The sequence below is a fragment of the Alligator sinensis genome, unplaced genomic scaffold (assembly GCF_000455745.1).
Source record: "Alligator sinensis unplaced genomic scaffold, ASM45574v1 scaffold969_1, whole genome shotgun sequence".
Classification (NCBI taxonomy): domain Eukaryota; kingdom Metazoa; phylum Chordata; order Crocodylia; family Alligatoridae; genus Alligator; species Alligator sinensis.
The window spans coordinates 163,196-173,912 of NW_005842739.1; the positions used below are offsets into that span (position 1 = coordinate 163,196).

Genomic DNA, 10,717 nt, shown 5'->3' on the forward strand with positions numbered 1-10,717 from the left:
GAGCCCAGTACTGTCATGGAAAGATGAGCCTCACCCACTGACTCCCATCCTACATGAAGCCAAGCCCAGCAATTAGGAAGACAAGATGGATACTGAGCATATGCCCCAACGCTCCTCTTAGGTCACTTTGGTCAGTCTTGGAAAAGTGAAGGAATGAGCCTGAAACAGAGGCCAGATAGCCTAGGAGAATGGGAGCTCTGTGGAAATTTATATCTATCTTCCACCACTGTGTCATCCAACTCTTCTAGTGCACATAAATGAGATTTTGAGTTAGTATATTTGGAAGTTCAACTCAGGACAAAATCCTATATCCTATCACCACCAGACTCGGTGGCGACAGCTTCATTTTCACCATGGCCAGAAGGGACTTATGGGTAATGATCAACCATTGCATGAATAGGAGCCATCAGTGCGATGCAGTGGCCCGCAGGGCAAATAACACGATGGCATGCATCAACCAATGCATCTTGTGAAAAACTAAGGAAGTGATACTCCCGCTGTACTCAGCACCGGTGAGGCCAAAGTTGGAGTATTGTGTCCAGTACTGGGTGCCGCACTTCAATAAGGATGTGGAAAAACTTGATAGGGTCCAGAAAAGAGCCACCCATATGATCAGGGACTTGCAAGCCAAGCCATATGAGGAAAGGCTGAGGGACCTGGGACTCTTTAGCCTACAGAAGAGAAGGTTGAGAGGGGACTTGCTAGTAGCTGACTGTTATATCAGAGGAGTGCATCAGGAGCTTGGTAAACAACTGTTCACTAGGGCACCTCCTGGGAAGACCAGGACCAATGGATACAAACTCCTGGAAAGCCGCTTCAGGCTTAATACCAGGAAAAACTCCTTCACAGTCAGGGTGTCCAGACTGTGGAATAAGCACCCTTCAGAGGTGGTGCAGTCACCTACCCTGGAGGTTTTTAAGAGCAGACTGGACAGTCACCTCACTGGGGTCACTTGACCCCAGTTGTCTTCCTGCCTAGAGTAGGGGGCTGGACCCGATGATCTGCGAGGTCCCTTCCAGCCCCTAACAATCTATGAATAGAAAATATTCCCATTTTGTCTCCAAGAGACTAAGTACGCCTTTATAAAATTTAGAGATTCATGACATGTTCAAACCGATTTATAATTCCCACTCTGGTAGCAATATCTCTGGAGACTAATACAAGTTAAATAACTGACTTGAGGCAAGTTAAAAGGAGGGGGAAAGGCTATTTTTCATTTCAGTACCCAATTCCAACCTCAAAGACGCTATCGATTTACCAGTATTCTTCACTAATAAATGCATGCTACACTTAAATGTAAAATTGTCCAAAATTACTGCCAGAATCCCTATAAATATGAATTTCCTACAATTTACCTTTCATGAGAACACCTATCAGCTGCTTCACAGCATGAAAAGCACAAAAAGGCATTAGGAAAAAATCTCTCTCTGGCACACTAGACCAATACTCCATTCACATAGCAAAAAAGAAAGCTATTACTCTGCAGGCAGTAAAAGCCTCATTTTAGAGATCTTAGGAAAAAAGGAACTGAATTCACTTTTGTCCCAGCCATTTGAAAACTGTTACATTTTTGCTGACAAAGAAATGAGTATGTCACTCCCTGCAGTTTAAAATCTCCGATTAAATCTATTTTTAAATAGAAGTCTATATTTTTTTAGGACATCAATGTGTAAACAGGACTATAGGAATTGCGAGGCTGGAACAAGCCCATGGCTCATCTTGACCAACGTCCTAGGTCTGATGGTGGTCAGTATTGGGTATCTAAAAAGTGCTAAAAACCTCAAAGGAGAAAGACATGGGATAATCTGCACCTTGTCTGAATTTCAGTCTAATCCTTAATAGTTAGAAATTGGGTTTTGCCTTAAAGCATGAGTTCTAAAGCACTTCCCACACAGGTTAACACTAATACTAGATATTCTAGATAACTTCTTTGAATCTTGTTGATATCCTGTAGCAATGTGTTCTACCATCTAGTTATACAGTGCAGACATAGAAAGTATTTCTTTTTTAAATCAAATTTGAATTTTCCCTATCTTCATTTGATTGGCAATCCTCTTTTCCTTGTGGTATGAGACAAGGAGAACAGAATTGCCTGATCTATCTGCTCACTACCATTTGGGTTTTTTTCTTGTCTTCTCTTTTCTAGGCAATCCTGTTGTTTTACTCCATTCATATATGTTTTTTCTCCCTACCCCAGTCCCCTGCTATTTTTTCCCCTCCTTTGAACATTTCTACATCAGCAATCTTCTTTCTGATCTGGGATAGCCAATATCCCACACAGAATCCCACATAAGGTTATACCACTGATTTGTATAATACAATATTTTTTCAGATTGTTCCCCACACTTCTCCTTATGCACCCTAATATCATATTGACTGATCTGACCACAGTCACACAGTGAGAGGAGGCTTCCAATAAACTGGTGACAGTGACACCAAGGAACTTTCCTAAGCTGATACAGCTAATTTAGAACCTTGTAAACGGTATGAGTAATTCATTTTTTCCCTGCCAATCAGCATTACTTTGCATTTATCAAATTTAAATTCCATCTTAAACATAGGATCATACGAAAGTAGAGCTGGAAGGCACCCCATGAGGTTTTCCAATCCAGTCCCTTGCTCAAAAGGGTTGCACTGTCCACAACCTTCCAAACAGTCTACAACTAGACCCATTACTCCATTTGAGAAATGCTGAATACAGCAGAAGAATCACTTCCCTTGATTTACAAGCGACCTTCCTGTTAAAATACAACTCAGTATGCTGTTGGCTTTTTTGGCAACAAGAACACACTGTTGGCTCATATTCAACTTATGGTCTACTATAACCCCCAGGTTCTTCTCTGCAGGACTGTGGCCTAGCAAGGCATTTCTCAGTCTGTAGTTGTACACAAAGGATTAAGACCATTGCTGCCAAGAGGAAGCAACGAGTGATACTGGCTGGAGATTTCCTCCTGTGGGGCACAGAGACCAGCCTGACATATTAGCTTGAGAGGCCTGCTGCCTACCAGGATTCTGCATCTGAGAAGTCATGGAAAGGATGCCAAGATTCATCTGGCTCCTCATCCATGTGGACACTAATGATACTGCCCAGGGTGACCTTGAGCAGATCAAAAGTGACTACATGGTTCTGGGCGCAAGGGTAAAGGGAATGGGGACCCAAATGGTATTTTCATTGATCCTTTCAGTCAAGGGTAAAGGCCCATCTAGGAAAAGATGCATCCTAGAGATCAACATGTGGCTGCACAGGTGGTGTTGCCAGCAGGACTTTGGCTTCTTTGACCCTGATGTGGTACTCCAAGCAGATCAATGGCTGGGAAGAGATAGGGTCATATTGAAGAAAGTCCAGCACAGAACTACAGAAATTATTAGGTGCCTGAGAAGCAAGTTTTATGAGAAAAGGTTGAAAGAGGAAGGATTATTTAGCCTGAAGAGAAGACTTGAGAGAGGTTTTGATAGCAGTCTTCAAATACCTGAAAGGTGATTACAGAGAAGATGGAGACAGGCTTTTTCTCTGTGGCCACAGGGGCCTGAACTAGGAGCAATAGCCTTAAGTCACAGCAGAGGAAATTTAGCCTGGAGATTATGAGGAACTTTCTGACTATGAGGGTAGTCAAGCATTGGAACACGGTATCCAGAAAAGTTGTGGAAATTTTCAGGAACAGATTGGACAGGCACTTGGCTGGGATGGTCTAGTTAGGGATGATCTTGTAAGGTCTCTTCTAGATACAAGACCCCTTCTTTACTATGATCCTTGTCACCCCTAGGCGAGCATGGCTTGGCCTCTCTTGCCACTGGAGTGGGCTACTTCTTATCCAATGCCAAGGCTTCATACTTGTTTTCCAGCTGTACAGCCACAGGTTCAGAAGAGGAGTGATGCCCATTCAAACTGCCCTATTTGCTGGCCTATTCACTTGTTCTGTGTCCTTGACTTCTGGCAAGCCTAGCCTGTCCACTTAGGGAAGGCTGACCTCCTTGTTCATACTGTGCTCAGCTCAGTCAGAGGCTGGGCTTAACAGCTGAGAGTTCTCCTCTGTACATTCTTCCAAACAACCTTGCAAAATGACTCCCAAACTGAAGCTATATCACCATGTCCAATCCAGCCAGGCTTTCCCACTCACCAGCACTCACAAACCCTCTCCCTAGATAATCACAGCTTCCTGTGCTCTCCCAAGCAGGAGTCCCACTTAAACTCCTATTTTCTAGCTTGCTCATTGGTCCAGTGGTGCCCATTCCTGTGCTGCTGACTTACGTTGGCCATTCTTCTAAAGATCCTCACCAACTTGTCTGGAGAAGACTAACTAACACAAATAACTTTAGCACCTAAAAATTCTATAACATCACTTCTTCCTTGTATATTATCAATATATTAATGAATATATTAGTCAACCAAGCCTAGTTGACGACTGCTGAAATTCTGCTATGATGAAACCTATCTAATCCTATACTTTGTTTCCATGTAATTGCCATAATATGTGCCTGAATTACATATGCAAATGAATAGTAGGGAAAATGTGAGAGAGAACAGTTTAAGAGTCTATTATACTTTACTTGAAGAGACTTATTTCTTAGCACATCTGAATTTCTAAAGAACAGTGTTACAGGGGTGTAGGTTGCAGCTGTGTTGATCTAAGGACATAGGCAGACAAAAGTTCTTTGGGTCAATCTCATATCTTTTATTAGACCAACTTAAATTATTTGGAAAAAAATTTTTTAGCAAGCTTTTGGGTTTTGTCATTCATTTCCTTGAAAAGAGACCAATCACATGGCAAGGGACTTTGCACATCACATGGAATACAGTGTTAGACTAGAATAATGTGTTATCACTCGATATGCATATATAAAACAAATGTGTATATAAAACCAGAACAATTAGTGTTTGTATGCCTCCTTCTACCAGTAAGCTACACATAAATAAAGCCTAGACTTATTTACATCACACAAATGGGTTTTCTTTAAAGATGATTTCCCGCCTCTGGTAAGAAATAAAGATGTTCAAATACAAGGCAAATCTAAACAAATGTATGTGTAAATCCAAGGAATTCCTGTATCCATGGAAGTTACTCTTATGGTCAAGGAAAACTTACGTTGAACATATCAAAACATTCCTTTTTAAATCTGACTACAAGTAAATATTTGCTTTCTGCTACTTACAATCCTAGACATACATTTAAATTATCTGTTTAAAAAAAAAACACAGATTGAAATGACCATGGCAGATTAATTCAATCACTCTAACTTATCAAAAATATATTTTAATGCTCCATCTTTGTATCATCAGTGCATGCAAGCAGCACTTGGAAGGATTTATTCAGACATCCTGAAGCAAAATGAAGTACCAAGACTAAATTAAACGTATGCACTAATGCTTATTTGTGTTGTAGTAGTATAATTAATCATCTCTAGGTGCTAACAGATTCTCATCTAGTGTGATCCTATGCATTATGATGAAAATATTATTTTCTTTATTTTTTATTGGATGACACTGAAGCATCCTCTGAAACCTGCATGTGACCAGATACCTTTTCAAACCTGTTTGAAACAAGACACACACAGCAGAGGATCAAAAACTCACCATAAAGTCTGGTTTTAGCTTTCTCCCTAGCAACAGTTTTAAAATTAGCAGCAGCTGCAGAAGGAGCAACTATCTCGCCCACAACTGAGATGAGGCACCTGCCTCAGAGAGCCAGCAGAATCCTCAAATGTTTCCCCAACAAGATCAGCTCTTGCTAAGTAAGTCGGGTTCATCAAAGAATTGGCAGCATATTACACATCAGAGAATCTAAGAAATGCATAGGCGTGCAGTGTGAACTACTCTGTCTTTTAGAGACAGGCCCACCCAGACACATTTTAGGCACATTGGTAAGGTGAGGGAATAAAACTTGTGTTACAGCAATGGCTGCAGTATCTCTTCTGTGGACAAGATAGAACAATGTAAGTGTTCAAAGCTGTCATTTAGGCAGTTTCATGTCTACTATAGTCGTCAGAGGAAGTATAAAGTACAAGTGGAAGAAAATCCCTTCAATGTCCTGTATAATGTCCAAATGACATCACATAGCGAAAGGAAACCATTTATTTAGAAAAATGCCATTGCAAAAGTACTACTTTCTAAAAGTTAACAGTACAAATCTTCTGACCAGAAAAGTACCTGCCACCAGCTACTCAAACACAATGATATGTCTGGGATCATAATTAGCAGCTATATCTACTGTCAGTGATGGCTCTTAACGTCTAGAAATTACAACATTCTACTTTTTTGCTCTTTACAGCAGAAAAGTTCAAGGATGGGGCAAAGTACCAAGTAAAACAATGGGGGGGGAAAGATTTGACTACATCACAATCTGGTGCACATGAAATTTAGCTTGAGTCTTCTAAAGTGAAAGGGAATGATTATGCTTAATTGAAAAATGGGAATGATGGGCCATCAAATGGAATAAGTATGCATCCTTCATTAAAATACAAGATGCAACAATCTTGTGAGGAGAATTATCATGAAGCTGCTTCCCAAACTGTTTTCATATGATCTGGCTGAAGAAATGTCAGAGCATTCAGTGAAGCGAACTGGAAGTCCATGCAGCCACTTCTGAATACTCCTCACCCAAAGACTTAGTAGAGGATGGTATCCTATTTCCCTGGATCACTACCAAGAAGAATAGTTTTGACAGTCCCAGGATCCACCCAAGGGGGCCAGTGGGAATTGACTGGGGTGCAGGGATTTCAGGATGGGGACCCTATACATTGTTTGCTTTGTTAACACTGTTCTATTATTTTTTCAGTGTTGAATATCTCATGGTATTGAGCCAAGTCACAGCAACAGCAATTACTAGAAAGACTTCAAATTAAATTCTGAATGACACCTTGGTCCAATGGGTTATATAGTCTCATCAAAATATGTATTAAGTCATTATTTCTTCATTAAAATATCTGAGTTTTAGCTTCAACATGGAAAAAAAAAAGAAATCAGAATAGGTTGTATTTGGAAAAGTGCTGGCAAGTCACTTGTACCTATAAATGCTTCTCATGAATTGTACACTCCACAGGTTGCTTGTGACCACAAACCATTCTGAAGCCCACTATGCCATCGCAAAGTGCCCTGTAGTCTCTGCCCATTCAGGAAAGAGCCCGGAAAGTCGTCTGGCAGGGGAACCATGATCAATAGGTTGATCATAGGGACAGTGTATTTTCCTTCACTACCAGCCAACCACAGAGCTAACAACCTGGATTGCTGCTCCTCAGCTCCCTGTGCTCAGTTTGTAGATCCCAGTTTCCCTGAGCAGCTGCAGGAAAGTGCACACCTCCATCCTGCCACCAAAAAGCCAGAGCCTTTTCCGTCTTCACACCTGGATCTTTCTTGCCATATGAGAGGTTGAAGAAAGAAGAGCAGAGGGGGAAGCACAGAGCAGATCCCTTGCCTCTTTTAGCTAGGACCAGTATGATGGCATTTGAGTTCTTTGATTTGTGCAAAATTCAGCAGACAGGAGAATTCGAAGTGGAAGCAGCTGGAAGTCAGCTGGCTGGAGCACTTAAGGGACTCCCAGCAGTCATAGAAAAACAGCAGCACCTAATATGGAAAGACAATGACCCAGCTATGATTTCTCTGTTTATCTCCTGTTTTCTAAAACAGCACTTGTCAACCTTTCTGGATGTGAGGCACCCATCAGTGGACTCAAAGCACCCCTCCATAACTTGTGTGATGGACAGATTTTTTTTCTTGGTTGTTGGTAACTAATTTGGTGACTTTGAATTAAAGGATCCTGAGATACTAACTCCAAGGCCCACTCTAAGATAAAGAACTTGAAGTCCCCCTCTATCTTGCTTTTAAATAGAAAGCCTTGAGGCTTTAAACATGGACAGCAAAGCCCACACAAGATAAAAAGAAAAACACTTGCCAGAGAAACCCCCATAAGATGGGGATCTACTGAGATCATTTTAAAGGGAAGCTATGTAAATGGACAGTCACGGTCTGGAAGGAAAAGAACAGAACTGTCACTTACTTACACTATAATAAGATAATTAGTTAAGATAGAAGGAACCATAGTTTGAGCACCACCCATAAGCAGTTAGATAATTATGTCCAGCTATATTAATATCAGCAATATAATTCAAGGGCGTCTGATTCAAAACAAAAATAAACCAACAATTCTACAGGCTTATACTATGAAAAACATGGTTATATTCAATGTTCCCTCTAAGGTTTAGTGATCCGTAAGCAATCCTGGTTGGGAGTGCGCAGGTATCTCAGTGTGCCTGCCCCTCCCCACCTCTTGCAGCAGCCTGTGGCCAGGTTGGGGCGGGTGACAAGCGGCCAGACATGAAGGCAGCAGTGGGGGGAGCATTGGTGCCCCCTTGCTACAGCACTGGGTGTCCCCCCAGGCTGGTGCCCAGGGGGCCATGGCCCCCTACTGCCCCACCCCTCACCCCCTGTCAGTATGCCACTGTGCGCGCAGCATTAAAAAGTTATTGCGTGGCATGATTTTTTATTGTGCGCAGCCATGCACGCACTCAGCTTAGAGGGAACACTGGCTAGATTACAAAGTGATTCACAGTAAAGGGGTTAATTGATCTCTAAATGCCAATGTTCAAATCTACTCTTCAATCACAAAGTACAGTTTATAAAACATAATCCTATACAAGTGCAGATATACAAAAAGCACCACTGAATCCAGTATGCTGAGTATTATGGTACATTTAAAAGACAGTGTATGGAATGTCAAAAGCTGTGAAAAGTGTAATTTATCATTGTTGACAGATATTATTTGGTCTGTTAAGCATTTTGGAACTATTACTGATAAGAAAAAATAGCAAGCCTAACAATTCAGCAACATACCTTTATAAAGAGGACATTCTTCTAGGCATAGAAACATCTCACAGAATAATAAAAGAAAGAAATTTCTCAGAGAGAACATTTATTATTCAATTCCTGAATTGCTGCCAAGGAGTAGCAAGGAAGGAAATCAGAAGTTACCTTGAGTAAGTCCAAAAGTGATTTGTCTCTGCTACTATTGACTAACTGGAGTTTTGCATTTGTTTTACTCCTAGAGGATCTAGTCATTGTGTTGCATGGCTACTATCATATCCTCTGGGAGAACGCGATATTCCTTTTTGCTTGAAATACAGAATGGGGAAAATAGATTATGGCAGGGTTGGTTTTTTTTCCATTTGGACCAAAAAGCACAAAAGATAAAGGTCACTTAACTTATAGAGTGTATAGCATATTCCAGCTTCCTCTTTCTTTTATAAATTGAGCTAAGGCTGTGAATGTACCTGCCAATTGTACCTCAACATTTGATTTGTATATTAATGTGGCAGTCAAATTCACTTGACAGCACAAAGCCACATGTCACACCATTGTGCTACTCTAAATTTTCACTGGTGTATCCATGATCAGTTTGGCCCTTTGCATTTAGGTGGCTACAGTATGATACACTTCACCCAAGTACTTACCATTGTCTTGGACAGCATAAGTTGAGGTCGCTACTTTTACATTTTGTTTCACTTTTGAGTTTTTCTTAGAAGAATGGCTCTCCTCTTGGTTCTGTGTTTTCTTTTCTTTTCTTTTTGGAGGTTGAGGCGATGATACCATCTCTCCCGTGTCGCTGGATCCAACAGTAGATTTAGATTGTCGATCATTCCCCTAAGAATAAGGTTCATAGTTTTCATAGGTGAATACAGGGCAATTTTTCTTAAGTTTCACAGTAAACTGCCTAAGTTTCAGTATTAACAGGCAAAGCACAGAAGCAGATATATTAAGTTACTACCAGGATTTTTAGATGGCATCTTAAATAATGCAATCTTGCCATCTAGTCATCAATGGCTCAAAAATAGATATTATTTTTGTTTAATGAAGACAGAGGGTATAGTCATAGATCAGTCCTTTTGTTTTAATGCCTACAATTTCTCAAATTCACATTAGAGAGTCCTGAACCAACAAGCAATAGCAATACAGAATATAGATTCCAGGCTGAAACCAGTGGAACTTCACTAAGCTATGCCAGCTGAAAATGTTGCCCTAGATGATAAATTCAGAAGTTTATATTCCTATCTTCCTATCTGTTTACATTATTTTAAATTCCCACTGGGAAAAGTTAAGTGGGGGGGGGGGGGGTTGAAACTTGCTTTTATTATTCTTTCCATAAAATAAAACAGCATAAGAGATTAATTCATTTTTTTGCACATACCAGTACTGGATGTCATCTTCTTGCTTCTATTTTTCAGACTTGTGATAGTTAAATAGGACTTACAAAAAACAGATGCTAGAATTTTCGAAATTTATATGAATGAAAAAAAAGGAAATTTAATTTTATATTGATCTTTTCATCTTTCGCTGAGTTTAAACTGAATGAGGTAGTGATACATAGTGGTGATGATGCCATTGACAATGACAATGATGAGGATGATAATAATAATAATAATAATAATAATAATAATAATAATAATAATGGAGGCAGCTAGTATATTTTGGCTGTCAGACAGAAGTGGTATGGGGGAAATTAGAGTACTAGGTTTGTATTTTTAGACTGTGGGATTAATTATTACTGTTCTGTAACTTTATGCCCGTCTAGAGTCAGGGCAGAGCAAATAAAATACTGCTATAGTGATTTGGTACTACTTTATACCCATATTGCACTTACTCAGCACTGGCTGAAATAAAAAGCAACTAACCAATGAGGAACACAATTAAGATCAAGGACAGGGAAGTAGTTACTCAGCCTAAAATAGG

General features: G+C 40.3%; 1 protein-coding gene across 2 annotated transcripts in view; it reads right to left on the minus strand.

Annotated features, from left to right (window-relative positions):
- DCDC2 (doublecortin domain containing 2) overlaps nt 1-10,717 on the minus strand; it is a 102,414-nt gene that overhangs the window by 48,449 nt on the left and 43,248 nt on the right. For both annotated transcript variants that reach the window (XM_006034421.2, XM_025216426.1), the window contains one exon: nt 9,442-9,631. In XM_006034421.2, the coding sequence (XP_006034483.2) occupies nt 9,442-9,631 (190 nt within the window). The remainder of the gene's footprint in view (nt 1-9,441; nt 9,632-10,717) is intronic.